General features: G+C 62.0%; 1 protein-coding gene and 1 long non-coding RNA gene across 2 annotated transcripts; both read left to right on the plus strand.

Moving 5' to 3' along the window:
* The first annotated feature begins 7,872 nt into the window (after window positions 1–7,872).
* CFP (complement factor properdin) lies at window positions 7,873–19,486 on the plus strand. Its single transcript, XM_065422986.1, has 7 exons — window positions 7,873–8,209; window positions 10,548–10,692; window positions 11,269–11,432; window positions 12,346–12,516; window positions 17,690–17,887; window positions 18,104–18,277; window positions 19,341–19,486. Exons 1-7 carry the CDS (start codon window positions 7,873–7,875, stop codon window positions 19,484–19,486), a joined length of 1,335 nt encoding a protein of 444 aa, XP_065279058.1.
* A 1,128-nt stretch (window positions 19,487–20,614) lies between these two features.
* Window positions 20,615–21,730, plus strand: LOC135894977 (uncharacterized). Its single transcript, XR_010562460.1, has 3 exons — window positions 20,615–20,735; window positions 21,150–21,227; window positions 21,541–21,730. It is a non-coding gene; the product is annotated as an uncharacterized LOC135894977 (long non-coding RNA).
* The last annotated feature ends 1,617 nt before the right edge of the window (window positions 21,731–23,347 follow it).

Consider the following 23,347-nt stretch of genomic DNA (forward strand, 5'->3'; position numbering starts at 1 on the left):
CGGTGAAGGTGTTTGGGGGTCCAGGTGTGGGGTCTCAGTGGGGGGTCCAGATGCTGGGGGAGTGGGGCTTATCGGGGGCGGGTTCTGAGTGCCGGGGGGTGAGGCTCGGCAGGAGGGTCTGGGTATGAGGGGGTCTGGATGCACAGGGGTTGGGCGGATGGGGGAGCAGCTCCCTGTACAGGGATCCCTCCCCCTGCAGCTGAGGAGCGACGGGTGGAGGAAGCGTGTGTGTGTGTGGGGATGGGGGGAGTTTGCAGAGCTTCCTACAGCCAGGGAAGAAATCTGGGGGTGGGTCTGACCCAGCCTCGGATGCCGTGCAGGGGAAGAGGACGTCCTGTCCTCCCCAGACCAGCTGGAACTAACAGCTGAGCCTGGCGCAGGGTAGGTGCTGGGTCTTCCCCAGTCCCACCCCTGCCCCATAGTGATTTACCTCTCTGCCAGCTGCCCTGGGCCCCCAAAACATACTGCTGGGGAGGGTCATGTGACTGCTCTTGTGGTTTCCCTTTGCTTCCCTGTCAGAAAGTCATTTTTCTGTGGGGAAGCAAGGAAATCTGCAGGGGACATAAATTCTGTGCATGCGCAGTGGTGCAGAATTCCCCCAGGAATAGTGTGGGGATGGAGGGATAGATAGAGGGTGTGTTTGGGGATAGATAGATAGATAGATCAATGGGATTATTAGGATGGATGGATGGATGGATGGGTAGACACATGGGGTAGATGGGGATGGATGGATGGATGGATGGGTAGACAGAGGGGTTGTATCTGGGGGCGGATGGATAGGTGGGGTTAGCGGGATAGGTAGATAGATATAGAGGGGGTTATTGGGGTGGATGGATGGGTAGATACATGGGGTAGATGGGATGGATTGATGGGTAGACAGAGGGGTTGTATCTGGGGGCGGATGGATAGGAGGGGTTAGCAGGTAGGTAGGTAGAGAGGGGGGTTTAGGATGGATGGATGGGGAGGTAGATGGAGTAGATAGGGATGGATGGATAGGTGGGGTTAGCAGGTAGCTAGATAGAGAGGGGGGGTTGGGATGGATGGATGGATGGGTAGGTAGATGGGGATGGATGGATGGGTGGGGTTAGCAGGTAGGTAGGTAGATAGAGAGGGGGGTTTGGGATGGATGGATGGATGGATGGGTAGGTAGATGGGGTAGATGGGGATGGATGGATGGATGGATGGGGTTAGCAGGTAGGTAGATAGAGGGGTGGGTTGGGATGGATGGATGGGTAGGTAGATGGGGTAGATGGGGATGGATGGATGGGTGGGTTAGTGGGATAGGTAGATAGAGAGGGGGGTTTGGGATGGATGGATAGGAGGGGTTAGCAGGTAGGTAGATAGAGAGGGGGGGTTGGGATGGATGGATGGGTGGGTAGGTAGATGGGGTAGATGGGGATGGATGGATGGATGGGTGGGTTAGCGGGATAGGTAGACAGATGCTGTCCCTGCTGTTTCATACGCTGCTATCCAGGCTTTTCCCTGGATCCGACTGACTCGAAAGGCTCCCAGGGGAGGGTTGGGAACAGAAAACAACCCCCGCTCGTGGGGTTCCTAGCGCGGAGCTGCCCTGTGGGGAGCTGCCGGCAAAACGGCTCTCGGGGCCCGGCTCCCTTTTCTGCTCAAGTTGGATAAAGAAAAGTCCATGTGTGCCAGCGACCTATGGGGCAGAACCAACCAGCGATGGACAGATGCACCGGACCTGCCCCAGTGGAGCAACTGAGCTATCTCGCTGGGAAGAACCCAGGAGTCCTGGCTCCCAGCCCCCCACCGCCACCCACTGACTCAAACTTCCTCTTTGGGGTTTGTCCTGATCATTCACTGCAGCTGTGACCAGAAGGTCAGTCTGGCCTGAGACCCCTGATCCCAGCCTCCCCCCCCACATGCCCCCAACCCGACCCACCCCCCCAATGCACTATATTCAGGGATGGGGGGGGGAGCCTCAGGTGTGAGTGAAGGAAACTTTCAAACCCAAGCTGGGGCCTCGCCCTGACCCCCATGTCCCGTCCTTCCCAAGGGCCATCCGAGCTCCTTAGCAGAGAGCGCGAATTGGAGAGAGACACGGAGGGGCGGGCCAGGGAGAGGATGGACAGACAGACAGAGGGAGGGAGAGAGGGATGGACAGGCAACCAGTGGGATGGATGGACAGGTGGACAGACAGACCGCACAGTGGTTGGATGGACAGACGGATGGACGCAGATGGACTGATGGACAGATGGATGGACGGAAGGACAGCGTGGTGGGTGGACGGATGGTGTGGTGGGTGGACGGACAGATGGATGGAGGGACAGACAGGTGGATGGACAGAAGGACGGACGGGTGGATGGACGGACGGTGTGGTGGGTGGGTGGATGGAGGGACAGGTGGATGGACAGATGGGTGGACAGACTGGTGGATGGACACGTGGTGGGTGGATAGACGGATGGATGGACAGACAGACAGGTGCATGGACAGGTGGATGGACAGACGGGTGATGGACAGACAGGTGGCCGGACAGACAGGTTGCTGGACAGATGGATGGACGGACAGGTGGCCGGGCAGATGGGTGATGGACGGACAGGCGGTGGGTGGATGGATGGACAGGTGGACAGACTGGTGGATGGACAGATGGGTGGACAGACTGGTGGATGGACACGTGATGGGTGGATAGATGGACAGATGGATGGATGGACGGACAGGTGGACGGACAGACGGGCGATGGACGGACAGGTGGCCGGACAGACGGATGGATGGATGGACAGACAGGTGGACAGACAGACGGGTGATGGACAGACAGGTGGACGGAAAGGTGGACGGACAGATGGGTGATGGACGGACAGGTGGACGGACAGATGGGTAGATGGACAGACGGACAGGTGGACAGACAGACGGGTGATGGACGGACAGGTGGACGGAAAGACCGTTGGATGGATGGACAGACAGGTGGACAGACAGGTGGACGGACAGACGGGTGATGGACGGACAGGTGGCTGGACAGACGGATGGATGGACGGACAGACAGGTGGACGGACAGACGGGTGATGGACGGACAGGTGGCCAGAAAGACCGTTGGATGAACGGACAGACAGGTGGACAGACAGGTGGACGGACAGACGGGTGATGGACGGACAGGTGGACGGAAAGACCGTTGGATGGATGGACAGACAGGTGGACAGACAGGTGGACGGACAGACGGGTGATGGACGGACAGGTGGCTGGACAGACGGATGGATGGACGGACAGACAGGTGGACGGACAGACGGGTGATGGACGGACAGGTGGCCAGAAAGACCGTTGGATGAACGGACAGACAGGTGGACAGACAGGTGGACGGACAGACGGGTGATGGACGGACAGGTGGCCGGACAGATGGGTGATGGACGGACAGACAGGTGGACGGACAGACGGGTGATGGACGGACAGGTGGTCGGACAGACGGATGGATGGACGGACGGACAGACGGGTGATGGATGGACAGGTGGCCGGACAGGCGGCCGTCGGGGCGGGCAGGGGGCGCAGGGGGGACCCCGGGTGGCGGCTCCAGCCCCCCCCACTCACCTGGAACTCGGGCTGCCCCGGCTCCCACTCGCCTCGCGGAGTCCAGGCACCAGCTGCTGAGGGGTGGGGAGGAAACAGCCTGGCCATGCCCCCCCATGGGTGATGGACAGGTGGCTCCGGCCAATGGGGGACGAGGGGCCATCCACAAGGAGACCACATCGCAATGGGGAGGGGGGTGACGTCATGGGGGAGCGGCTCAGCCCTTGGCGGGTGACAAAACTGGGGAGGGGGAGCCCGGACTCCTGGGTTCTCTCCCCAGCTCTGGGAGGGGAATGGGGTCTAGTGGTTAGAGCAGGGGGGGGCTGGGAGCCAGGACTCCTGGGTTCTCTCCCCTGCTCTGGGAGGAGAGTGGGGGCTAGTGGTTAGAGCAGGGGGGGGCTGGGAGCCCGGACTCCTGGGTTCTCTCCCCGGCTCTGGGAGGGGAGGGGGGCTAGTGGTCAGAGCAGGGGGAGGCTGGGAGCCAGGACTCCTGGGTTCTCTCCCCGGCTCTGGGAGGGGAGCGGTGTCTGGTGGGTTAGAGCAGGGGGCTGGGAGCCCGGACTCCTGGGTTCATTCTGTCCCATCCCCCCCATAGCGGGGCGGCTGTAGGAGTCACAGGGGTGACGCTGCCGGATGATTTCCAGGGATTCACTCCCCGCTTTTCTCTCCCTGAGAGAGGGGGAGACCCCCACCCCCGTTCTGGGAACCTGCCCCCAGGAATCATCGGGGAGTGGCTGGAAACCTCACAGCTCAGGGGACCCGGTGGGGGGAGGGGATGGAGGGGAGTTGGTGTCTCCAGGACAGCGGCTGCAGGGAGTTAACTCTGCCGGTGCCCCTCACTCCCGACCCGCAGCCCCTGCTAGCCCAGCCCTGGGCTTCCCCCCCCTGTGCCCCTCGCTCCTTCCCATCTGAGCTTCCCCTCGGTTTTGGGTTTCTGGCTCGTGTGTGTTTTGTGGTCAGGGGCGCCCTCGCGTGGCCGCGTCTGGCACGGTCCCGATGCGTCTGCAAACGGACCAGGCTCGGGCCAGGGGTCTGCTGGGGCCTGGCCCCCCAGAGGGGAAAGTCCAGGAGGGGTGCGGACTAGTTGAGGAGCACCCCTCCCCCACTTGCTAAATGGTTAGTGGGACGGAGCCTGTGCCCGTGGGAAGGGGCGGTTCGAGGAATCGGGCCCAGATCAGCCGGCAGGCGACAGAGACAGCGATTGGAAAACTCGCTGGAGTAAGGGAAGGAGTCAGAATTCGGATCCCTGGGACAATCCTGGGAATGGTGAAATGTGCGCGGACGGAGGTGTTGTTTTGGGAGCTAAGCCAGTGATGGAAGGAAAGTGAGTGAGCCGTGACCTCGGCAGTGGCCGGAGGGAATTAAGCCGTTGAACTTTGTGAAAACGTTCAATAGGAAAAGTGTCATCGAAAGAGACGACTTGGTGTCTTTGCAGCCCTTCTGAAGGGAAAACGGGCCCTTTCCCAAAGGAATGTCTGCAAGTGGTGCACACACAAAAAGCAGTGTTAGAAACCCTGAGCCAGAGATGGGGCCATGAGCACAAAAGAAAGTTACCCCGGATGTAAAAATGGATCTGGCTAATATGTTACAGACTAATATAATGCACTGCTACAGACTAGGGACCGAATGGCTAGGTAGCAGTTCTGCAGAAAAGGACCTAGGGGTCACAGTGGACGAGAAGCTGGATATGAGTCAACAGTGTGCCCTTGTTGCCAAGAAGGCTAACGGCATTTTGGGCTGTTTAAGTAGGGGCATTGCCAGCAGATCGAGGGACGTGATCGTTCCCCTTTATTCGACATTGGTGAGGCCTCATCTGGAGTACTGTGTCCAGTTTTGGGCCCCACACTACAAGAAGGATGTGGAAAAATTGGAAAGAGTCCAGCGGAGGGCAACAAAAATGATCAGGGGGCTGGAGCACATGACTTACGAGGAGAGGCTGAGGGAACTGGGGTTATTTAGTCTGCAGAAGAGAAGAGTGAGGGGGGATTTGATAGCTGCTTTCAACTACCTGAAGGGGGTTCCAAAGAGGATGGAGCTCGGCTGTTCTCAGTGGTGGCAGATGACAGAACAAGGAGCAATGGTCTCAAGTTGCAGTGGGGGAGGTCTAGGTTGGATATCAGGAAACACTATTTCACTAGGAGGGTGGTGAAGCACTGGAATGGGTTCCCTAGGGAGGTGGTGGAATCTCCTTCCTTAGAGGTTTTTAAGGCCCGGCTTGACAAAGCCCTGGCTGGGATGATTTAGTTGGGGATTGGTCCTGTTTTGAGCAGGGGGTTGGACTAGATACCTCCTGAGGTCCCTTCCAACCCTGATATTCTCTGAGTCTATATGAGAAGTTAAACTATGGCAGGAATGTGCCTTTTCCCCAGGCCGTGTGCAGTGTATATTGGAGAAGGGGTACAAGAAATGCGAACCAAACATGCGACTCCAAAGGGAGCCACCATAGGTTGGGTTTTCGTTTGCAGCTTGCTGGGTGTTTTGGAAGCAGGAGTTGAACTCGGAACTCGGGTGGAAGTTGCTCGTGTCCCGTTTAAGGCCGAGTCTCTGAGCTCTGCTGGCCAGAAAGTGTCTGTGTGGATGCAAATTACCTAAGTGATGAAGGAAGGAGAGAACTGCCCAGAAACAGATAATGAACAGACCTGGTCAGCAAACAAACGACCTGAAAGCCAAAGGCTCAAATTATGACCCTCTAAAGGAAGGTGGGAAAAGGAGTCAAATCTAAGACAGGTTAAATTAAAAAAATCAATACTTTTGTGTGTGTGTCTGCAGGGCTGAAATCTGAAGACAGGTTACATGCCTGACACCCCATCTTTTAATTCACCCAAACCCCAAGGATATAATTCAATTAAAGCCCATGCAAAGATTTCAAAAGAACAACGAACACACTGACCTCAAAACCAGACGGTCTAAATAAAAGACGTGGCATAACAAGAGACTTGTAATAGAGCTGATGTTAATATTAAACACCGGGATACATTTCATGTTAATAAACACCCCTGTAACAATGCCTAGTGTGTATGATTTGGGGGGAAACACCTTTAAGGTCATAGGGTAATGACGCTTCTCAGCTATTACCTGTGGATAAACTTAAAGCTTAGCACAGCAGACAAAACATTACAAACTCGGTCTGCTGTATAAGAAGGGAAACTGAGGCACGCCACCATGTGAATTTAATAACTGAGAAGTGAGATAATTGCAACCTGGCCAGCCTATAGAACAGACACATAGGGAAGTATGGGGTTAATTTCTCTGTTTTGCCTGCAATCAGCAAGGGTATTTGTAACAGGAAGGGATATTTTAAGCAGTAATCTGCCACCCCCAAAGGGGTAGAAACAGGGTCTGTTGGGCTTTCAGAAAATCAGGAAAAGCCGGTACCAGCTGACGAGCCACCCAGAATACCACGAATCCACTGTCCCGACAGCGATTGTGTTTGGTGGTTTGTCTTGTTGCCATGTGTTGCCAGGGGACTTTGGGTTCGTCCTGCATCAACCTGGGAGCTTCGGCAGAGGCCCGGCTCCCCGCCCTCGTGTGCGGTTTCAGCTGCCCCTGGGACTGACCGAGCGGCACTAAGGACTGGGAACCGTAAGATCCAGCTGCAAAACCTTTTGGGGTGTGTGGGGGTGTATGTGTGGGTGTGCGGGGTGTGTGTGGGGTGTGGGTGTGTGGCTGTGTGTGGGTGTGGGGTGTTCGGGGTGGGGGTGGGTGTGTCTGTGTGGGTGGGTGGGTGTGGGGTGTGGTGTGTGTGTGTGTGTGAATAGAAGCATATGCTGATTTCCGTGCTTAAATTGTACTCTCAAGAACCACGGAGTGTTGCCTTCTCCCCTTTAAAAAGATTCTGGGTGCTTCTTATAAGCATAACAACCGTGATACCTACGTTCCACCAATCACATCCCCCCGGCACCTACGTTCCACCAATCACGTGCCCCCCGGCACCTACGTTCCACCAATCACGTGCCCCCCGGCGCCTACGTTCCACCAACCACGTCCCCCCGGTGCCTACGTTCCACCAAACACGTCCCCACAGGACCTACCTTCCACCAATCACGTCCCCGCGGTGCCTACGTTCCACCAATCACGTGCCCCGCGGCGCCTACATTCCATCAAACACGTCCCCACGGGACCTACCTTCCACCAATCACGTCCCCCCGGCGCCTACGTTCCACCAATCACGTGCCCCCCGGCACCTACGTTCCACCAATCACGTGCCCCCCGGCGCCTACGTTCCACCAACCACGTCCCCCCGGCGCCTACGTTCCACCAACCACATCCCCACAGGACCTACCTTCCACCAATCACGTCCCCGCAGCGCCTACGTTCCACCAATCACGTCCCCGCAGCACCTACGTTCCACCAACCATGTCCCCCTGGTGCCTACGTTCCACCAATCACGTCCCCAAGGCGCCTACGTTCCACCAATCACGTCCCCGCGACGCCTACGTTCCACCAATCACCTCCCCCCAGCGCCTCTCTTCCACCAATCACGTCCCCGCTGCTGCCTCGGTGGCTGACCACGCCTCGCTCCGTTGCGGTGACTTTCCCGGGGCATCGCCCCCTCGGCTGGTGCAGGGGTCCCCGATCTCGCGGGGACCAGTCGCCTCGCAGGGCGCCCTCGACCAGGCCTGCGTGCGAGGAGAAAAAAAAGTGCCGCTTCTTCCCACCCCACGCGGCTCGGGGGCCGCCCGGCGCCGTCCGGGTGCTGTAGGGTGACCAGATGTCCCGATTTTATAGGGACAGTCCCGGTTTTTGGGTCTTTTTCTTATATAGGCTCCTATTACCCCCCACCCTGTCCTGATTTTTCACACTTGCTGTCTGGTCACCCTAGGGTGCTGGGTCCAGACGACGTCGGTGCTCCCCGGGACGGTGCCTGAGGCGGGGAAGTGGTTGGCCATAAACAGGCCTGGTGGAGCCGGATTAAGCTCCCGTCTCTTGGGCTTGGCCCTCCGCCCGCTTCCTTGTTTGCTCTGCTCAGGCGCTTGGCTCCGCTCGGCTGCTGACACAAGGGGTTTGGTTTCCCTGGAAGCCGGGTCCTTCCTCGTTCCCCGCTCATGTGCCGCCCTGTCCCCGCCGTACCCCTGGCCGGCAGGTTTCGAGGCTGAGGTCCAGGGTGCACCTATGCGGCCCCCCTCCCCGCCCCGGTTCTGGTTCCTTCTCGCCTGCCCCACCAACCGGGCGTCACTCGTCTCCGAAACAGCTTCCCCGTCCGCCCCCTTTCCCGGGGGACCCCGTCCCGCATTGGCCCAATGGCCTCCCGGAGATGGGGGGGGCATCGGAGGGGCACCCCCCCAGCCCTGCTGGTGCCCCTCACTCCCGACCTGCAGCCCCTGCCAGCCCAGCCCTGCCCCCACCCCAGTTCTGCTGGTGCCCCTCACTCCCGACTCACAGCCCCTGCCAGCCTGGCCCTGCCCCTCCAGGCTCTTCTGGTGCCCCTCACTCCCGACCCGCAGCCCCTGCCAGCCCAGCCCTGGGCTCCCCCCATGACAATCACCCCAAGGGGAGAACAGGGGATGGCAGACACTGATGATGGACGTACCCACCCGTCGCGCCCGGTCTCTCACGGGCGCACGGGCTGCTCGACGCTTGCCGGCCCCCACGTGCGGGGCAGCTGTGGCCTCTCCCCACGTCGCCAGGCGGGGCTGATTGTTGCACGGAGCATCCAGCACCACCCAGCCTAGGGCTGGGCCCCTGCTGGTGCCGGGCGAGCCGCGGGGCTGGGCGGCACTGGGCACATACGGCGCCCGTGCCAGGCCAAGCCCCCTCTCACTGAGGGGCGCGGGGGCCGCCGCTCTGAGCCCCGGGCACTGAGCCGGGCGAGGCCGGAGGTTGGGGCTTTGGGACGTTATGTCCATGGTGGGTCCCCTGCCCGCTCTCGCCTGGGCCCCCCTGGTTTCTTCTAGCCCGTGCGCCGGTTGTTTGGTTTGACCCTGGGGCCAGTCCCAGCGGCTGGAGGGTGCGGGCCACGGTGAGCTGATAACGGGGGTGGGTTTCGCTCTTTGGGGGGGTGATGGACTGGAGGGGGGAAGCCGGAGTGCCCGGCACTTACAAATATGGGGGGGAAGATGGGGGGCCCTGCACGGCAGGGGGAAGGCAGATGGGGGGGCTCTGCATGGTGGGGGGAAGGCAGATGAGGGGGTCCTGCATGGTGGGGGGGAGGTAGATGGGGGCGCTCTGCACGGCGGGGGGAAGGCAGATGGGGGGGCCCTGCACGCCGGGAGAGAGGCAGATGGGGGCGCTCTGCATGATGGGGGTAGGTAGATGGGGGCGCTCTGCACGGCGGGGGGGGAGGCAGATGCGGGGGCCCTGCACGGCGGGGGGGAGGCAGATGGGGGGAACTCTCTGTGCACTCCGAGCCACAGTGGGGCAGCACCAAATCTCCCCCCCAAGTTAGAAGGTGGGGGGGTGACAGGCCCCCCCCCCATTGCTGGTGATCTCCGAGACCTCCCCGTGTGGAGGCGGCTGGGGGCGGAGGACACCCCCACACACACTCCCCCGCTGTGCACCCAGGCCCGGCCGGCCCCTCGCGGAGACCAGAGCCAGGGACCAAAAGTCCAAGGTCCCGGTTGGCTAAGGGGAGGGGCCCTCGGCCGTGGGGTGGGGGGGGATGGGGGTCCCCCCCGAACTGCCCCCCAGGGAGCTGGAAGGAGACGGCCCAGGGCTGGGGAGGCTCAGGGTTCCCCCCAAACCCACTGTTCCCCTCCCCCTTGCAGAGCAAATGCCAGAGGGAAGTCCTGTGGCGGGGGGGGGGGGGGGGGGAGTGACTGATGGGAATTTCCTCCCCCCGCCCCACCCCCGCGGCTCAGTCGCTCTCTGTTGAGCTTCCGTGCGTGCAGCCGCCGTCCGTCCGTCCGTCCGTGCCAGGCCCATGGAGGGGGCCGTGACCTCTGGCCTCTTGCTGGCCCTGTGCTGGGCCCTGGCCCCATCTGCAGGTACTGGGGCGGGGGGGGGGGTGTTTGTGTGTCTGAGCCGAGTGGCCCCCCCCCCGCGTCTGTCTGTCTGTCCCTCCGGCTGGTCTCACCCCCGTCTCCCCCCCGCAGATGCCCAGGAGGGGCTTTGCTACGAGGACTTCGGGGCCGGCAAGTGCAAGGAGTTCCTGGGGGAGGACGTGTCCAAGGAGGACTGCTGCCAGAACCCCAACTACGGGTACCGGCCCCGCGCCGGGGCACCGTGCCAGTCCTGCCGGTGAGTGCCCCCCCAGAGCCCCCCCACTGCTGCCAGAACCCCAACTACGGGTACCGGCCCCGCGCCAGGGCACCGTGCCAGTCCTCCGGTGAGTGCCCCCCCAGAGCCCCCCCACTGCTGCCAGAACCCCAACTACGGGTACCGGCCCCGCGCCGGGGCACCGTGCCAGTCCTGCCGGTGAGTGCCCCCCCGAACCCCCCCACTGCTGCCAGAACCCCAACTACGGGTACCGGCCCCGCGCCGGGGCACCGTGCCAGTCCTGCCGGAGAGTGCCCCCCCAGAGCCCCCCCACTGCTGCCAGAACCCCAACTACGGGTACCGGCCCCGCGCCGGGGCACCGTGCCAGTCCTGCCGGTGAGTGCCCCCCCGAACCCCCCCACTGCTGCCAGAACCCCAACCACGGGTACCGGCCCCGCGCTGGGGCGCCCTGCCGGTCCTGCCGGTGAGTGCCCACCAGAGTCCCCCCACTGCTGCTAGAACCCCAACTACGGGTACCGGCCCCGCGCCGGGGCGCCCTGCCGGTCCTGCCCTCACCCCTCGCCCCAGCCCCCCCTGAGCCCTGTGCCCTCCCCGCAGCCAGGCCGAGTGGAGCGACTGGACGCCGTGGAGCCCCTGCTCCGTGTCCTGCGAGGAGGGGGTGCAGAGACGCAGCCAGGCCTGCCTGGGGCAGGGCCAGTGCTCGGGGGGCCCGCGGAAGAGGTGGGAGATACAAGCCTGCAGCCTGAAGGATTGCTGCCCGGGTGAGTCCCCCCCGCCCCCCTCCGGCAGCGCCCCACAGCGCCCCCCCCCGGCCAGTGCCCCCTGTGCCCCACAGTGCCCCCCACGGCCAGTGCCCCACAGCACCCCCCACGGCCAGTGCCCCACAGCACCCCTCAGCGCCCCCCACGGCCAGTGCCCCCCAGCGCCCCCCAGCGCCCCCCATGGCCAGTGCCCCACAGCGCCCCCCACGGCCAGTGCCCCCTGTGCCCCACAGCGTCTCCCACGGCCAGTGCCCCACAGCGCCCCCCACGGCCAGTGCCCCCTGTGCCCCACAGCGTCTCCCACGGCCAGTGCCCCACAGCGTCTCCCACGGCCAGTGCCCCCTCTGCCCCACAGCACCCCTGCTGGAGACCTCCACCCCATGCAGACAGCACCCCACGTCACCCAGCCGTGCACCCCACAGCGCCCCCCTAGGGCGAGTGGCCCTCTCTGCTCCACAGCACCCCCTGATGGGAGAGGCTGGGGCTGGCGTAGCTGGGAGTTCCCCAGGCTTCTCCCTCTCTCTCGCAGATTCAGCACTTTCACTTCCCTCCTATGGGTGCTGGTTCCTCCCTGCCCCCCGGATCTCCCCCCACCACAGCTGGAAATGGAAACTTCCTGTTCCCAGCTGCTCGAGCTGCAGAGAGGCCCATGGCAGTGATGGGGGGCTGGGACGAGGGGTCACAGGGGAGGGGGAGGGGTTGTCACCCCCTATCAGAGCTGGGCTCTGAGGGGTGGGTGGGGGGCAGGAGGGGTCTCGGGGGAGGGGTGTGTAGGGGGAGGGGATCTCATGGGAAGGGCAGGTGGATGGGTGGTCTCAGGTGGGGAGGGGGTCTCTGGAATGGGGAGGGAGCTGCCTCAGGTCCCCACCCCCACCCCAATCCGGCGCTGACCCCCTCCCCCCACCCCCCGCAGTGATGGGGGGCTGGTCGGCCTGGGGCCCCTGGAGCTCCTGCTCCGTCACGTGTGCCGAGGGGGTGAAGAAGCGCGTCCGAAGATGCACCGAGCCGGCGCCCATCTGCGGGGGCTCCTGCCCTGGCCCCGACTCGGAAACAATGGCCTGTGACACCAACAAGATCTGCCCCAGTGAGTGTGTGTGTGTGTGTGGGGAGATGGGCCGGGGGGTGGGGGGGGGTGTAGTTCTTTTTTGACACCGTCCCACCTGACATCCTCACAAGCCGGCTAGGGGAAGAGTGGCTCTGAACTCAACCAGGCCACATCCGAGATGGAGACGCGCAGCGTAGGACGCCGAGGAAGGGTGGGGGGGGAATCAAACGCGTAGCTACAAAGTGGGGACTAGGCGGTCGCACGGCTGAAAAGGATCTGGGGGTTCGAGCGGATCCCGAGTGGAATAGGAGTCTACAATGGGACGTGGCTGGGGGGAAGGCTAATCTCATTCTGGGTGTGTTAACGGGGAGGGGGGTCGCATGTGAGACACGGGAAGTCGTGGTCCTGCCCGGGTCGGCACTGGGGGGGCCCCAGGGGGAGGACTGTGTCCGGCTCTGGGCGCCTCCCGCATTAGGAAAGTTGTGAACAAATTGGAGAGAGTCCAGAGCAGAGCAACCAAAAGGATCGAAGGTTTAGAAAACCCGACCTAGGAGGGACGGTTAAAAGAAACGGGGCACGTTTGGTCTGGAGAGAAGGAGACTGAGGGGGGACCTGAGAACAGTCTTTAGCTACCTCACGGGCTGTTCTAAAGAGGACGCTGGTCAATTGTTCTCCGTGTCCGCTGAGGGCAGGACGAGAAGTAAAGGGCTGAATCTGCAGCCAGCGGGATGGAGGTTAGATATTGGGAGAAACTTTCTAACTCTCAGGGTCGCTCAGCTCCAGAATCGGCTCCCAAGGGGGCTGGGGGACGCCGTCATTGGAAGGTTTTAAGAAGAAGTTGGACAAACCCGTCAGGGATAGTTTAGATTGACTTGGTCCTGCCTCCGCTCAGGGGGCTGGATTTGGTGACCTTCCGAGGTCCCTTCCAGCCCGACACGTCTATGATCTAATTCTATTCCATAGATGTTTTTATACTGCATTCATCCCGGAGTATCTGGTTGGGGGGTAGGGGGATGGGTGGGGGACAGGATGGATGGCTGGGTAGGTGGATGGTTGGATGTGGGGGTGGGGGCAGGGATGGATGGTTGGGTGGTCGGATGGATGGATGGGGAATGGGTTGTTGGGTGGAAGGATTAGTGGATAGGTGGATGGGGTTGGGTGGGTGCATACATGGGTGGGTGGTAAGGGATGGGTGGGTGGGGAGGATGGATTGTTGGGTGCTTGGACAGAAGGATTAAGGGGCGGGTGTGACGAACTGGGACTGTTCCTTTGGGACTCCTCCCTGCCAGCCCCTGACCGGCTCTTTACAAACTCATCGGCCAGCCGGCCTGCATGTCGCGGGTTCTTTGGCTTTTTGTCCACCAACCACAGCCTCAGGTCAGATGGGCACCATTCATACAGTTGCTCCAGTACCAGCAGTTTAACCAGGTCCTCCTTTGTCTGGGCCCCAGCAGCCCACTTGCTGGCGTATCCTTCCATGCGGACGGCTAGTTGCAGATATGAGATCTCCGGGGTTTTATCCTGACTCCGGAACCTTTCCCGGTACATCTCAGAAGTCAGCCCAAACTCACGTAGCAGGGCCTTTTTGAATAGTTCATAGTCCCCTTTTTCCGCCTCTTCCAGTTGGCGGTACAAGGCCAAGGCTTTGGGGTCCAGTAAGGGGGTGAGAACCCGGAGTTTGTCTGCAGGATTAACCTGGTGCAGCTCGCAGGCCGTCTCAAAGGCATCCAGGAAGTCATCCATGTCCTCCCCCTCCTTACGTGGGGCCAGGATGCACTTATCAAAGCTCCGTGCAGTCCTGGGTCCCCCCTCACTCACCGCAGCCGGGGGCTCGCGGCCCTTCAGCCTCGCCAGTTCCAGTTCATGATGCCTCAGCCTCTTTCTCTCTTCATGCTGCCTTTGTCTCTCATTCTCCTCCCGTTTATGCTGCCTCAGTTTCTCTTTCTCCTCCTGTTCATGCTGCCTCAGTTTCTCTTTCTCCTCCCGTTTATGCTGTCTCTGTCTCTCTTCATGCTGTCTCTGGTGTTCACGATCCTCCAGCTCTCTCAGTTTTAGTTTTATCTCCCATTCCAGCCCATTCCGCTCCACAGATGCTGCGCATGGCCGGGAGGATCCCCTGCTGGCCGGCGAGCGTTGCCGGGAGGATCCCCTGCTGGCCGGGGGGGTCCCTGCGCCCTCGGTATTTGCTGGGCTCCTCCCCACCCTTCCCCTAGGCGTAGGCAGGAGGGGTCTCGGGAAGCCCTCAGCAGCCGGCTCACCACTCCCAGCTGGGACAGACACTGGGGCCTGCGCTGCATCTGCCAGGCTGCTTCCCTCAGAGACAGGGATCAGTTCATTCGCGCGATCTCCCTTCTCCAGCTGGGCAATGAGCTGTTCTTTGGTGAGCTTCCCAATGCGCACCCCCCTCTGCTTGCACAGCTCCACCAGGTCGCTCTTAAGCCGCTTGGCATACATCTTCCTGCTGGCCACTCACAGGCCTGTGTGCTCACCGCTCCCCACAGTCTCCAGGGAGACCCCTAGTGTGCCAGCCCTTCTCGAGGTCACCACCTCTCTGCCAGGGTCGAGCTGCAGACTCCTCTGCCCCTGGGACGGACCCTGTTACTGCAAAAGTCCTTCTCGCTGGTCACACACTCCCAGGGGTTACTGCTCCCCAGTCACTTACTGCAGGAAGCGCCGTCCACGGGGTGCAGTAGATCCCGCCGCTGCCACCAGTTGTCACGGAGTATGGGGGAACTCAGGGCCCTGCACCCCCGGCTCCCTGCGATTCACCATGACTCTCAGCCAGCCAGTAAAGCAGAAGGTTTATTTGGACGACGGGAATACAGTCCGAGACAGGTCTTGCAGGCACAGACAACAGGATACCCCTCAGTTAGGTCCATTTTGGGGTCCTCGGGCACCCCAGGCCCCCTCCAGAGGTCAGAGCCCTCCCTGCCTCCAGCCACCTCACCAGCCAGCTTCCCCGACCCCCTTCAGCGACCCCTCCCACAGCCTTTGTTCAGTTTCCCGGGCAAAGGTGTCACCTCGCCCCAGCCCCCTCCTGGGTTCTCATGTTACAGGCTCAGGTATTTCCCTTCAGTCATTCTCCCATCCCCCAACGCAGACCATCCTAGCCACACTCCCCTGTCAGCACTCACAGACCACTTTAAGAACAGTCCCAGTTCGTCACAGCGGGTTGAGGTGGGGAGGGGAGCTGGCTGGTTGGGTGGCTGGACGGATGGATAGGAATGGTTGGTTGGGTGGGTGGATGGATGGGTAGTTGGGTGGAGGGATGGGTTAGGGTAAGGGTGGGTGGATAGACAGCTGGGTGGGGGGGGAATTGTGGGGGCAGGGATGTATGGGTAGATGGATGGATGGGCCTGAGGGTGGGTGGACACCTGGATGGGTGGGTGAGCAGACAGGGATGGTTGGGTGGATGATGTTGGGACCTTATCCACTCGGTTCCCAAGAACTCAGCTCAATGCCAAGCTCATCACAGGGGTTCCTCTCCTGGCACCCAGGGGCCCGACGCTGAGCTACTGAGGCTCACAGGTGCAGGGGGTGGGTCCAGGGTGAACCATGCACCCCAAATACAAACACATTCACCAGCTGCTAAACACGCCCTCACACAGACGCCGCCCGCGCTCTCTGTTCTACATCCGCTCACACACTCTGTGATCGGCTCCTTAGTTCCTGGGAGCCAATCCCTGGTCACACGTTCGTTCGCCATCCGCCTGCTGTTGGGAATTCAGGCTTTGTTCATTGTTTCGTGGCCTTGGTCAGAATAAACCTATAGCTGGGTGGGGAGTGGCTGAGTGGATGGCTGGGTAGAGATGGTCCGGTGGATGGATGCGGGTGGTGGATGGATGGTAAATTGGATGGGGGGGATGAGGGGGATGGGTGGGCAGGGATGGATGAATGGTTGGGTGGATGGGGGAGCAGAGATGGATGGGTGGGGGGTGCTTGGGTGGGGGGATGGATGGGAAGGGATGGTTGGGTAGTTGAATGGGAGGATGGGTGGGAGGAGATGGTTGTGGGGGGATGGGTGGGAAGGGATGGGTGGGTAGTTGAATGGGGGGATGGGTGGGAGGAGATGGTTGTGGGGGGATGGGTGGGAAGGGATGGTTGGGTAGTTGAATGGGGGGATGGGTGGGAGGAGATGGTTGTGGGGGGATGGGTGGGAAGGGATGGTTGGGTAGTTGAATGGGAGGATGAGTGGGAAGAGATGGTTGTGGGGGGAGGGGTGGGAAGGGATGGTTGGATAGTTGAATGGGGGGATGATTGGGTAGTTGAATGGGGGGATGGGTGGGAAGGGATGGGTAGTTGAATGGGTGGATGGGGGAGCAGAGATGGATGGGTGGGGGTGCTTGGGTGGGGGGATGGATGGAAAGGGATGGTTGGGTAGTTGAATGGGGGGATGGGCGGGAAGAGATGGTTGTGGGGGGATGGGTGGGAACGGATGGGTGGGTAGTTGAATGGGGGGATGGGTGGGAAGGGATGGGTGGGTAGTTGAATGGGGGGATGGTTAGGTAGTTGAATGAGGGGATGGGTGGGAAGGGATGGTTGTGGGAGCATGGGTGGGAAGGAATGGTTGGGTAGTTGAATGGGGGGATGGGTCAGAAGGGATGGATGGGTATTTGAATGGGGGGATGGTTGGGTAGTTGAATGAGGGGATGGGTGGGAAGGGATGGTTGTGGGGGGATGGGTGGGTAGTTGAATGGGGGATGGTTGTGGGGGGATGGGTGGTAAGGGATGGGTGGGTAGTTGAATGGGGGGATGGTTGGGTAGTTGAATGAGGGGATGGGTGGGAAGGGATGGTTGTGGGGGGATGGGTGGGTAGTTGAATGGGGGGATGGTTGTGGAGGGATGGGTGGGAAGGGATGGTTGTGGGGGGCTGGGTGGGTAGTTTAATGGGAGGATGGTTGTGGGGGGATGGGTGGGTGAGCTATGGCTGGGTCACTGGATGGGGGATGGGTGGGCAGGTGGGGGTGAATGGGGGGATGGGTGGGAAGAGATGGTTGTGCGGGGAGGGGTGGGAAGGGATGGTTGGGTAGTTGAATGGGGGGATGGGTGGGAAGGGATGGTTGGGTAGTTGAATGGGGGGATGGGTGGGGAGGGATGGTTGTGGGGGGATGGGCGGGTGGACTATGGCTGGGACACTGGATGGGGGATGGGTGGGCAGGTGGGGGTGAATGGCTTCTCCCAATACTGACACCTGATCTCTCCCTCTCTGTAGCTCATGGTAACTGGGGCAGTTGGGGGCAATGGGGTCCTTGTTCTGCCACATGCTCTCCGGAGGATGTGAGGCCGAAGCCCCAGCAGCGTCGCTGGCGGGTTTGCAACAACCCCCTGCCTTCCGTCATCCCTCTCGGACTCCCCTGCATTGGATCCACCAGTGAGGACCAGTCGTGCCCCGGGCTGCCCTTCTGCCCAGGTGAGAAAGACCCTCCTGCCCCCCTCTCCCCGAGCCAGCCAGTCCCCTGCCCTGGGGCCAGATGGGAGCCGGCGCCCCCCAGAGGGGACAGGCCCCTGCCCCGTTCCCCACCCCCCCGAGCCAGCCAGTCCCCGCCCTGGGCATTCTCCCAACCCTCAGGGGAGGTTTCTCATGCTGACCTGTGTTTCTTTCTCTCTGACCCTGCGCCCTGCCTAGTGGACGGTGGCTGGAACAACTGGGAGACATCCAGCCCCTGCTCGGTGACCTGTGGCCTGGGCCGGGTAACGCAGAAGCGTCTTTGTAACAACCCAGCTCCACGGCATGGTGGGAAGGCCTGTCTTGGCCTCAATACCCGGTCACATTTCTGCAACACCAAAATACCCTGCCCAGGTAAGGGGGCAGGGACAGACAAAGAGCATTGGAGGGGGAAGTGGACACCCTCTGTCCCTGGAGGGGAGGGCAGGTGGAGGGGTGGGACAAGGGGTGGAGGAATGGAGGTATAGAGGAAAAGAAGAATGGATGGATCAGGAGAGGATGAAGGGGTAGAAAAGTGGTGGGATGCACAGAGAGATGGAGGGAGGAATGGAAAAGATGGATGGATGGAGGGAGAGATGAACGTGCAGTAAAATGATGGATGCGTGAATGGAGGGGTCCATATTGGGATGGATGGAAGTAGAAATGGATGAATTAATGGATGGAGGGGTGAATGGATGAATGAATAGGTCAATGGGTGGGTGGGTGGATGGATGGATCAATGGTTGGTTGGGTCAATGGACAGATGGCCATGGGTGGGTGGGTGGATTGATGGCTAGGTCAATGGATGGATGTTTGTGTGGGTCAATACATGGATGGATGATGGGTGGGCAGATTTGTGTGTGGGTAGATGGATGGATGGGTGGTTGGATGGATGATGGGTCAATGGTGGGTCGGATGAATGGATCAATGGTTGGGTGCATCTGTGGATGGATGGTAGGGTGGATGTTTGGGTGAGTCAGTGGATGGATGGATGATGGGTGGGCTGGCTTGTGTGTGGGTAGATGGATGGATAGCTCAATGGGTGGATGGATGAGTGGGTCAATGGGTGGATGAATGGATGGGTCAATGGGTGGATGATTGGATGGGTCAATGGGTGGGTGGAATGGATGGGTCAATGGGTGGGTGATGGGTGGATAGGTGGATGGATGAGTCAATGGGTGGGTGGATGGATGGATGAATGGATCAATTGGTGGGTTGATGGATGGATGGGTCAATGGGTGGGTGGGTGGATGGATGGATGGGTGGGTCAGTGGCTGACGGATGATGGAGTGGTCAGGTTTGTGTGTGGGTAGATGGATGGATGGGTCAATGGGTGGATGGATGGATGATGTATCAATGGATGGATGGGATGGGTGGGTGGGAGGACTCACAGTCATACTCTGTTGTCTCTGGGGGTCTCCCCGTCTCTCCCCCGCAGTGGACGGGCGCTGGTCGGAGTGGGGGGAGTGGTCCACTTGCACCCGGCCGGGTTACCACCGGGAGCATCAGCTGCCGGGAGATCGTGGGGCAGCAGAGGCGGACGCGGGAGTGCAAGGGGCGCAGCCCCGATGGGAAGCGCTGTGAGGGCAGTACTATCCTATCCGCAGCTGCTACAACATGTTTCGGTGCAAACGTGAGTGTCCGAGGTGGGGCAGGCGGGATACCGGGCTGGAGGGGCCCGGGGGTCTGATCTGGGCGGGATACCGGGCTGGAGGGCCCGGGGGTCTGATCTGGGCGGGGATACTGGGCTGGAGGGGCCACTGGGTCTGATCTGGGCGGGATACCGGGCTGGAGGGGCCCCGGGGGCTCTGATCTGGGCGGGGATACCGGGCTGGAGGGGCCACTGGGTCTGATCTGGGCGGGATACCGGGCTGGAGGGGCCCGGGGGTCTGATCTGGGCGGGGGGTACCGGGCTTGCAGGGGCCCCTGGTTCTGACTTGGGGGAGGGCAGGCGGGATACCGGGCTGGAGGGGCCCCGGGGGTCTGATCTGGGCGGGGGTACCGGGCTGCAGGGGCCCCTGGTTCTGACTTGGGGGAGGGCAGGTGGGATACCAGGCTGGAGGGGCCCGGGGGGTCTGATCTGGGCGGGGGATACCGGGCTGCAGGGGCCCCTGGTTCTGACTTGGGGGGAGGGCAGGCGGGGATACCGGGCTGGAGGGGCCCGGGGTCTGCTCTGGGCGGGATACCGGGCTGGAGGGGCCTGGGATCTGATCTGAGCGGGATACCGGGTTGCAGGGGCCCGGGGGTCTGATCTGGGTGGGGGGTACCGGGCTGCAGGGGCCCCTGGTTCTGACTTGGGGGGAGGGGAGGTGGGAGACCGGGCCAGATGGGCTCTTGACCTGACTGGTGTCTGTACTGGCTCCCCAGTGGAGGGCCAGTGGTCCGACTGGAGTTCCTGGGGTCTCTGCGTCCCACCCTGCGAGAAGAATTCCATGAAGTCTCGGAAGCGCGTTTGCCAACCCACGTACCCCAATTTTCGTGAGTGTGACCAGCTGGGATGGGGTAGGGGGGACATACCAGCGCCTGTGGGTCTGATCCAGGAGTGGGGATACCAGGGTTGGGTCTGATCTGGTGGGAGGGAAGGATACCAAGCTGTGGGGGTCCCATGGGTCTGATCCAGAGGCCCGTGGGAGGGGTCTGGGCCCCGATGCTGATCTCTCCCCTCCCCCCGCAGGATGGAGACCCAGGGAGTGGGGTCCACCGAGGTCGGTAAACGTCAGCTTCTGGGGCAAACCCTGGCCCCAGTGCCAGCCCATCAACGGGAAGACCCTGGAGGTGGAGGAGAAGGAGCCATGTCTCAATATGCCACCATGCCCGGAGGAGGAGGAATATGGTGAGCTGGGGGGGATGTCGAGTGGGTCGGGGGGGGGGGGGGGGGGGCTGGGATCCAGGACTCCTGGGTTCTCTCCCCAACTCTGGGAGGGGAGTGGGGTCTAGTGGTTAGAGCAGGGGGGGCTGGGAGCCAGGACTCCTGGGTTCTCTCCCCAGCTCTGGGAGGGGAGTGGGGTCTAGTGGTTAGAGCAGGGGGGGGCTGGGAGCCAGGACTCCTGGGTTCTCTCCCCAGCTCTGGGAGGGGAGTGGGGTCTGGTGGGTTAGAGCAGGGGGGGCTGGGAGCCAGGACTCCTGGGTTCTCTCCCTGGCTCTGGGAGGGGAGTGGGGTAAGCGCCGGGTCTCTTTGGAGGGATTCCTGTGGGGCTGGGGGTCCTGCTGAGGTTTTGCAGTCATGAACCTGTTCTCTGCCCCCCAGATCAGCCCCTGTTATCGTCAGCCCACCTGGCCAGCTCAGACCTCCAGCCCACCGCAGAGTATCCTGATGAAGTTTGAGGTGTGTGAGAAATACTAGGGAATGGGGCGCGGGGCCTGTCCCCTCTAGGGGGCGCCGGCTCCCATTGGCCCCAGGGCAGGGACTGGCTGGCTCAGGGGCGGGGAATGGGGCAGGGGCCTGTCCCCTCTAGGGGGCGCTGGCTCCCATTGGCCCCAGGGCAGGGACTGGCTGACTCAGGGGGGCAGGGAATGGGGCCTGGGGCCTGTCCCCTCTAGGGGGCGCCGGCTTTGGTCCGGGCTGGGGGCAGGCTGGCTGGCTGGGGGGGAGGGGCCTGGGTCTCTGATTTAACCCTTTCACTGCCTGTTCTTCGCAGGTGGATCTGGCAGGAGCCAGGCGAAGGTGCTTCCCCGGAAGACCCATCCCCCCCCCCCTTCTGCGGGGAGGGGGGGGGTGGGGTCAGGATCCCCACACCAGCAGCTCTTCCCCTCCTTCCAGGGGCTCCCTATGGAAACGCCCCAGCAGCTCCCCTTTGCATCCATCACAATAAAGAGAGAGAATGGGCCCTGCCCGGCTGTGTGTGTGTGTGTGTGTGAGAGTGGGGGCTAGTGGTTAGAGTTGGGGTGGGGGCTGGGAGCCAGGACTCCTGGGTTCTCTCCCCAGCTCTGGGAGGGGAGTGGGAGCTAGTGGTTAGAGCAGGGAGAGGCTGGGAGCCAGGACTCCTGGGTTCTCCCCCTGGCTCTGGGAGGGGAGTGGAGTCTAGTAGTTAGAGCTTGGGGAGGGGGCTGGGAGCCAGGACTCCTGGGTTCTCTCCCCGGCTCTGGGAGGGGAGTGGGATCTAGTGGTTAGAGCGGTGTGGGGGGGGGGGGGGCTGGGAGCCAGGACTCCTGGGTTCTATGCCTTGCTGGTGGAGGAGCATCTACATGGGGGAGGCGCTGGAGAGCTGTATTTAGGAGCCCAGGCCTCTCCCACCTGTCTGTGCCCCCCACTGTGAATCCCCCCTCCCTCGACCTCCAGCCCCCCCCTGCACAACCTCCCCCCCTTCTCACCAGCTTCTCCTCTGGTCCCCCCCCCCTCAGTAGCACATGGTGTCGCAGCTCTGGGGAAACCCACCCGGCCCTTCAGATTCGAAGAGCCCGTCCCAGGACTGGCCACACCAGGCCACAGGCCAAGAAAGCCACATCCGACCACCTCGCGCCTGGCCTTCCTAGCCGGGCCCTTTCCTGGCTGATCAGGGATTCCCTCTCCCCTGCCCCCGCTGGCCGGCGCCTGGCCAGCCCGGAGAGCTGGGAGCCGCTTTCCACTGGTGCCGGCCGAGTGTCCACCGTCTTCTGCCCCGTCTCCTCTTCCACGGTGCCGGCCCCTGGCTCCTGCTACCACGGGGGCGACTGGTGAATTTAAATCCGCCCCGTTAGTCTCCCCCCCAACCATGTCAAAGTCTTCGTGGCTCATCCATGCCGTGGAAAAGGAGCGACGGCGTGGGCATTGCCGGGGGGGGGGGGGTGTTAACGCGTGCCTCGGTTTCCCTTCTGCTCAGTCCCAAACCCTGCTCGGCTAATCCTTTCCGGGGTCCAAGGCTCGGAATCTGGCTGGAGCTGGGGGGGGGAGGGTTCAATCTCAGTGGTGGGGTCTGCCCTGAAGGAAGAGTGGGACCCCTGGGGGGGCTGCCCCACTGGCGGGGGGCACCCAAGGCTTGTTTAGAAGCCGGGGCACAGCAGCCAGCCGGTGGGTCCTTGTCTAGCCCCTGTTGGGCTGGGTCCAACGGTATTGAACTGTTCTTGGCTGGGTGAGCGCCGAGACCTCCCCCCCGGCGGCTGGGGGGCTGCGTGCCCCTGAACGTCGCTGCCCCACGCCCGTCCCGCTGCGGCCTTACCCAGCAGCCCCTGGGGCAGAGCCCGTGCACGGCCCCTCTGGGGCCTCAGCGTCCGGCAGCGCCCAGCGGGGGCCGGTGCCCAGAGCGGCATGGCTGGGCCATGGGGCTCCTGGATCACACGAGTATCCCCCCAGCCCTAGACCCTCCCCCTCCATCCCCTTCCCTCCCCACCTCCCCTCTCTCCTCCCACGCCAACCCCTCCCCACCCATCAACCCCCTCCCCTTCCTCTCCCTTCCCTTCCCACTTACCCCCTCTCTCCCCATCTCCTCCCCCCTCCAGCCCCTCCCCACCCATCCCTCCCTCCCCTTC

Source organism: Emys orbicularis (assembly GCF_028017835.1).
Source record: "Emys orbicularis isolate rEmyOrb1 chromosome 21 unlocalized genomic scaffold, rEmyOrb1.hap1 SUPER_21_unloc_1, whole genome shotgun sequence".
NCBI lineage: Eukaryota > Metazoa > Chordata > Testudines > Emydidae > Emys > Emys orbicularis.

What these genes read in the sequence shown, in the direction of transcription:
- CFP (XM_065422986.1), top strand. Translation starts at nt 7,873, where the DNA reads ATGTCCCCCTGGTGCCTACGTTCCACCAATCACGTCCCCAAGGCGCCT. An exon ending in GCACCGTGCCAGTCCTGCCG is followed by an intron (nt 10,693 to 11,268) that starts GTGAGTGCCCCC and finishes CCCTCCCCGCAG; the next exon opens with CCAGGCCGAGTGGAGCGACT. An exon ending in CACCAACAAGATCTGCCCCA is followed by an intron (nt 12,517 to 17,689) that starts GTGAGTGTGTGT and finishes CCCTCTCTGTAG; the next exon opens with CTCATGGTAACTGGGGCAGT.